Consider the following 7,591-nt stretch of genomic DNA (forward strand, 5'->3'; position numbering starts at 1 on the left):
TGGAGTCACTGTGATGGAAATGTGGAACACATGAAAAGTCGAAATGGCTGGACTCGTCTGCGACACATATGGTATTCTTTTCCATCAGGCTGTTTTATAGTCTAGTCTACTTTTACTTTGCCATTATTGAGGACAATAAGACATGCTTTAGGGCCTGGGATTGTTCAAAGAAAAAATCAACACCTAATATGGTGCCCTGTTAAACTGTCATCAATAAGCTTGTATTTCAGTTTTACGCCCTAAAAGCAGAAAAGAGAGTTTAGTTTGTGCTTGCTTATTTATCCTTGTTGATTACAACACAACACTGGCCCTGTACATTTTAAGAAAGCTTGTGGAAAATGTATTCCTATACAGTAGGGTTGTCACATTTACACATTTTAAACTTCAGTGTGATAATATTCAAACAAAGGATACTGACAGCTGTTTTGATACAATAGCAACAAAAATAGAAGGGCTAGAGCTGCCAAAATTGGGTAATTTCATGTTTTAATGATAAAAAATAGCAGGCAAACTCCAGCATGATGTCTAAATTGCCCAGAAATACTGGCAACATTGTGCTACTGAAACATTGCCAATGTTTAGTGCAATTAACTAGAAATTGTGCAGGAGTTTTAATGGAATCACCCCTCTTTGCACATATTTTTTTGGAAAAAGATTTATTTTTCTAAAATTTCCTTTTCAGTACTTCAGCCTACATTAGAGTTGTGACATGCCAGAACTTAAAGCTTGGCTAGGATGCTCAAAAAATTGAACAATATTGATGCCTTGTTCATTACAGTCCCTAGGAGTCCTAAGCAATCAGTATTGGGTGCTTTCTTGTTTTTTAGATAAAAAATTGCAGGCAAACTCTGGCATATTGTCTAAATTGCACAGAAAATTGGCAACATTTGAGTATGGAAACACAAAGTTTTGAGCAAATATTTCACCAGTTTGCCTGCAATTTTTGGAGTCATCCATCTTCAGAGTGCACATGTTTTGAAATACATATAATTTTCACTTTTCATTACTGTGATGTACATCAGAATTGTTGCATGCTAGAAGTTCTATCTTCCAATTTATATTAAAAAATACAAAGATGATAATAATATCTGATTTGATACAAAAATTACAGCTCTGGGCAACCAAAATTTAGTCATTTCTTGTTTTAAATGATCAAAAATGGCATGTAAATTCATGCAAACTGGCTAAATTGCACAGAAACATAAGCAACATTTCGGTCTCAGAACATTGCAAATGTCTGCAGGAGTTTGACTGCAATTTTTAAGGAGTCTTCCTGCTTCTCTGCACCTATGATTTGGAACATATCATAAGTGTGCTTTTCAATATTTTGATGTGCATTAGGGTTGTAATATGCCAGAATTTGAACTTGGATGTGAATCTTAAAACACTAATCAAAATTGTTACCATATTCAAATCAAAAATAGAAGGCCTAGGCAATGTACAATGGGTAATTTGTTGTTTTTAGGATCAAAAATTGCATTGGAAGCCGCTGCAGACCGTCTCAATTGTGCAAAAACACTGGCAACATTTGGGTAAGGAAACATTGCCAATGTTTTATGCAATTTTCAATGCAGTCGCCCCTCTTCTTTACACACATTTTTCAAATATATCTAGTTTTTTAAAGTTTACTTTTCACTACATTTGGGTTGTCACATGCCAGGATTTTAAACTTTAATATAACATTAAAAAAATATATATTGATACCTGATTAGATACAAAAATGAAAGGCGACTAATAACAAGTAGTTTCATCTCCAAAAACTGCATGCAAAAACACTGCAAACTGTCTAAACGGCACAGAAACATTGGCAACATTTCAGCACCAAAACACAGCCCATGTTTTATGCAGTTATGTCAGCACCCCAGAGTTTGCCTGCAATTTTTGACCCAGTCATCCCTCTTCTTTACGCATATTTTTGAAGTAGATGTAGTTTCCTTTTCAATACTTCAGTGAACATTAGGGTTGTCACGTGCCAGAATGTGAGCCAAATATACCAGAGTGTTATGACATAATAGCAACAAATTATAAATCTTAAGCCCCTAATATTGGGTAATTTCTTGCTGCCAACATCAGGCAAACTTCTGAAAATATTTCCCATTCTCCATTTAACTAAATTTTGTTTAAAATATGGCTAATTATTGGAGTTTTAGAGATTTTGGTGCTTTAAGGTAGAGATTGCATCATTTTGAAACAATTGGTACCCAAGAGTGATGAAGTTTTGACTATTTTGACAGGCTCACTATGTATTTAAGGCTGATTTGAGCCTGTCACTGTAAGACTTGTGGCGTTTAGATGAAGCCAATAGAAGAAGAGTTGCATGATGCTCCTGCAGCTCCTCTCAAACAAACACATTCCATCACATTTCCCAAACGCATCCCTCATGCATCAGTGCAGCTGATTGCTTTATGTGCGCCTCCACCACTATACCATCATGCTAATTTGAGCTAATTAATGCCAAACACGCATGTTTTCCCTCTTTAATCGTAGCCCTGCACGTTTTTTTTCCGCATTCAGTGCATATATTTTGGTGTGCAGGCCCGTCGCTGTCTCCCCGCCGCCTACAATGAAATGTTTACACCCGTGATGGTGCAATGGCACTGTCACGTTGTGTCCAGGTACACGGGGGGATGTCGCAATGAGGAGCTGACTGTGTGCGTTGTTGTGGATCCAGACAGTGTGTCTGCATGTGTGAGTCAAATGATGACATTCAGCATGCTTTTTCCAAGGACATCTCCCTGATACACCTTTGAAGCCTTCACGCGTGCCTCGTTTTGGACTAAAAATGCCGCAATGAGACACGGAGCCACTCCGTGGAGGGTGTTATTGCCTGAACACAGAGGTAGATTAGCGCTTGTGGGCTGCTTGTGTGAGTGTGTGCCGATGACAGAGCGTTATGTGTGAAAGTGTATATCTTGCAGACCCTAGGGGTGACAGGAGGAGGAGGAGGGGAGGGGAGGGGGTGTGAGGAGCAGGTGTCTCTTCCAGCTCTTACCTAAAATCGCTATATGGATGAATGATCCAGTATCCGGCCGTTTGCACCCTCTCCTGCTCTTTCTCCACCGCTTTCTGACTGCCGAACATACGCAAGGAGAACTTATTGACACCGGGCTGCATCATGGCCCCAAATTGCCTCTGCATAAACCCGTGTTGCCTTGCCGCCCCCTCCAGATCGTCAAAGCCGACCATGGCCTCTTCCCGCTCCCCCTTGAAGCCCACGGAGTTGCCATGGTCCTTCTGGCTTCCCGTGTTATTTTTCTGTATCGAGTCTTGCCTCTGAAAAACATTATTCCCATCCGCCTTCTCCTCCTTGCTGCTGGAGAACGAATTCGATTTGTCTTCCATGGTGTTTGGACTTCTTTTCCCGTTTTTTTCTTCTTCGTCTTTGCGGCAGAAAAAAAGCGTTCCGGCTCCGGGCTCGCGAGGGCTGCGCGCGCTAAACTCGAGAGGACCCGCCGTGAGCTCCCCTCTCTCTCTCTCTCTCTCTCTCGCTCTCCCTTTCGCGCTCTCTCTCCTGTGAGTGTTTTTTTTTATGTCCTTCAAAAGTGTTCAGCTCCTCTGCCTTCAGTGTGAGTGCTGCAAACTGAGACAGGGAGCCCGAGAAGCCGCTGGATCAGGTTTCTTGGGTTACCGCCATCTACCGACGGCCTCGGCACCTGCCGTCCAAAGCCTCCTGTTCTTCTCCCTCGCGCTCCGCACGGCACTGCGGTTTAACTGGCACATGCCCCTGCACCTTATTTACATAATGTGGATCATGATAGCCCCGCTCCCTCTCCCTTCTCCTCCCCCCTCCTCTGTCATCACTTTCACACATGACAGGAGGAAACCAATATCACAGGGGCTGCAGCGAATTCACTTCAGTGCTGGATAGAGTTAATAAAGAGCGTTTTTAAAAATCAATTGCAGCATGAGTGTGTGCTCTGGTGTGTGCGTGTCCACTTCCTGTGACTCTCTCTCTCTCCTGGCTGCAGGTTTGTTTCCCACTGAGCAGTGATAATAGAAGGCAACACGGTGAAACAGACTGTAATGTCGTAGAGAAAACTAGTGGAACATCTTGTGGAAATCACACCTTGTAAGGTGTTGCAGATATGATCCAACATTTACAGTGTGATTGTGCTAGATGGACTACTTTTCTGTATGCAGGCTGCAAGCACTTGTTTGCATAGGAGCCACCTGGAACCCATGATGCATTGCAAGTCATTTAAGCTGCAAATCAAATTATTTGCATGCTGTTTTAAATCACAGTCAGGAGAGAAAACCTGCTTATAGCTCCTCTTGAACATTTAGTTCCAAACTTCACATTCGCTTGAAAGGCTAATAACATGCTACTTTGGCTGGATTGTTTTAATTTAATTACAGGGTTTCTTTTTAGTTTTGACAAAGTTTGATGCAACGCACCCAAATTAATTAGATTGTTTATTTATCAAGTGCAGGTGGCCTGGTTTAGTTGACCCCATGTATGCAGGTGGTTAGGGTTCAAGTCCGGCCTGTGGCTCTTTCACCACGTCATTCCTTACTCTCTCATCCCTGATTCCAACTCTCTGCACTGTCATATCTCTTTGATCAAGGCAAAGAAGCCCTAAAATAAATCTTTTAAAAAAGTGATTACTCATAAAGCCATCCACAAGTTGAGTCCTAATGTCATACTGATATAGTTTCATTTCTTTACAAAAAATGTGCAAAGTTGAACACAGTTATGCACATGATATAGCACTGTAAATGTAATGGGACTCATTGCTTTAAAAAAAAAACAATGCCCCCTGTGGCTGTCCCTGTTATGTAATAAAAGATCTATTGAACCTCATGCATTGATGTAAAAGCAGCATTTTGGGATTGTTGGTTCGACTAAGCCTGTTTTCCCTGTGCATAAATGGCTCCAATTATATCACATATGAGCCCAGTTCTAGAGTCTCTTCTCTGGCTCCCAGTCCGATATGGCGGTGGTTCCCAAAGTGGGCCATGGAGTATATCTGGATGGGTAAAAGTAGCACCATGTAATATGATTATATAATCATATTATTATATTTATTCAATCAATCAACCAATCTTTATTTGTATAGCACTTTTCTTATAAAACAATGTAGCACATATTATGATTATATGATGATGTGATAGCTTATCAGATGGTGCTGGGTAAAACTTGTGAAAGTTGTTGTTAGTACCCTTCCCATTTTGATTTCTGCCGCTTCTGCATACATGGGCGTGACCCTTCCTATGACGTAATCAAGCACACTTGCTATCCTGTTCCAAATGTGTGTTCAAGAGTTGCCAGGGAGGACTCTGGCCTCGCCTCAGAGGGACCTGACCCAGGAGGCTCCTTCCTACAGAGGAAGGATCGTGGACTTTTAGAAACAGCTATAGTCTGCATTTTAGATTACACTGGAAAAGGAGTACCCACTGCTAAGCAGGAGAGTCCTGGTCACATCTTTTCTTTTTTAACATCCCACCAGTGTGAGACCAGTTTTTCTGCTGTTGCTCAATCAAGACAAAATGCAGCTCAAAGCTGGACTCTGAAAAAGAAACCATGAGTGGCGGTCTTACAGCTGCACCCAGATCCAGAGGTCTGTAGCACAAAACAGGCCCACTAGTTGCTGAAATCATTGCAGGACTGGAAGTATAAATCTTGACAAATGTTCACAAGGTTTTTCTTTTCAGGCAATTGTTCATCTTTAGAGAGTCAGATTTTTAAAAGTCTGTCAAAGGCGATGGTTTTTATTTCTTTAGAAGTTTGAAGTTCTATGTTGTGGTAATATAAAAAAATGATTTTTTATTGTGAAGTGTGACTGATGGTGTGTTTTACATACATTTACATATTTTTACATGTTGATTTGTATGGTGGGGGGCCTGAAAAATATTTTCATCTGCTAAAGGGGGGCTGGCAGAAAACATTTGGGAACAACTGCGGTGGATAGACTTTAAGATAGAATTGTTAGACATGAATAGCCCCATCCCATATAGCTAACCTTCACTACCATACATATGTCACACCAGCAGAACCCTCAGATTGTCAGATATGGGCCTAATGAAAGTCCCCTGTTCTGATTATAAACTTGGAGAAGATCATCAGAAATGGCCCCTTGACTTTGGAACAGCCTTCCATTCACAACCAGATTTGAAACTTAAGTGAAATGTATAGTTATCTAAATTAATTGCAAGCTATAATTATTAGATAAAGATATAGTTTTGTATGTTTGTTTAGCTGGGAAAAATGATAAAATTAAATGTAATTAGTTGCTGATTTTAACATCAGTTGATGATTGATAAATAGAGCAATTTTCCAATAAAAAGCTAATTTTCTGCACAGTTTGTCCATCAAAAAGTGAGTTTCTTAAATTTTTTGTCTTGTTTGTATGAACTTTTTCCTTCAAGTAATAATATCATGATGCTCTCCTCTTAAACGTAGTGGCGTTAAGAAGTAAATGTACTTTATTAGATCTCACTAAAAAGAAAGTCAGAAAAGGAAAGAGAGAGTGAGAAAAGAGACCCAAGCTGAATACGATTAACAAAAGAGGGAGGTGAATGTGCCGATTAGAATTACAAAACAGTGAAACATTTCTCAGCGGAATCATCAGAGGAGAGAAGTGATGCAGAAGAGTATTTACTACAGATGAGGAGGAAAACACGAGGAAGAGCAGAGAACAACTCAGAGGGTGTAACTTTACACAACAAACATTGTGTCAATCAGTCAACCTATAGATAATTTTATCACAGCTTTTATGACGAGTTAGTGTTAGTCCAACTCTGTAGTGAGTTAATCCAAGCTCCACTCACTGCCATTTTGAACCTGGGCCAATATGTAGGCATAGTTTTCCCATCATGCTCATGGGCAAAGAGTTTAGATGTTGCCTTTAATGCAGTGATCACTTCTGTGATTCCTTTGCTCATGTTTCTAGTGGATTATTGTTTTTTTTAAGTTAGACATTTTTGCACCATCAGAGAAGTTATCCACTGAGTTAGTGACTCCCCACCTGTAAAAATAAAACATTTAAAGTAATGGGGGGGGGGGGGGGGCAGAGAGCCAAGACCTTCTCTTACCCTGACCTTTGGCCTTCAGCTCAAACCACAAAGCCCAGACCGTCCCTTACCCTCACCCTTACTCCTGGGCCGTGACCTGGAGCGGCACCTTACTGTCCCAGGTCTCAGGTTTTATAAGACGGTGTTTCCTATCTTTGCATTGGTCTCTTAACACGTTCTGCAGTAAAGGTAGCAATCTTGATTAAATATGAAAAGTGCTTTGCAATGTGTAAATAATTAAAATGAAGAACATTGCAAATTAACACTTCAAGTGAAAAGAAATAGTGCAGCGCTGTGTTAAAAGTACAGTTTAATTTGAAAAAGCAACACCATGGAAGTTAAAAAACAGCAACCATTCCAAGTTTTCTCCATTTGTGGATAATGGCTCTCACTGTGGTTCCTTGAATACCCTTTGTAACCCTTTCCAGACAGATGTCAATGACTTTATTGATGATGATGTATTGCCCTCTCAGATCCCTGTTTACCCTACCCTACTTCACTTTGTCAAACAGGTTCTATTTAAGTGATATTGTGATTTACATATTGTAACACACCATTGTCCTCTTTTTAAACACAATAT

General features: G+C 40.4%; 1 protein-coding gene across 1 annotated transcript in view; it reads right to left on the reverse strand.

Annotated features, from left to right (window-relative positions):
- Positions 1-3,670, reverse strand: part of LOC121525439 (potassium/sodium hyperpolarization-activated cyclic nucleotide-gated channel 1) — a 143,738-nt gene extending 140,068 nt beyond the window's left edge. Inside the window, exon 1 of the mRNA XM_041811441.1 lies at positions 2,993-3,670. Coding sequence (XP_041667375.1) covers positions 2,993-3,342 — 350 coding nt within the window. The 5' untranslated portion in view covers positions 3,343-3,670. The remainder of the gene's footprint in view (positions 1-2,992) is intronic.
- Between the last annotated feature and the right edge of the window lie 3,921 nt (positions 3,671-7,591).

The sequence above is a fragment of the Cheilinus undulatus genome, linkage group 17 (genome assembly GCF_018320785.1).
Source record: "Cheilinus undulatus linkage group 17, ASM1832078v1, whole genome shotgun sequence".
Classification (NCBI taxonomy): Eukaryota; Metazoa; Chordata; class Actinopteri; order Labriformes; family Labridae; genus Cheilinus; species Cheilinus undulatus.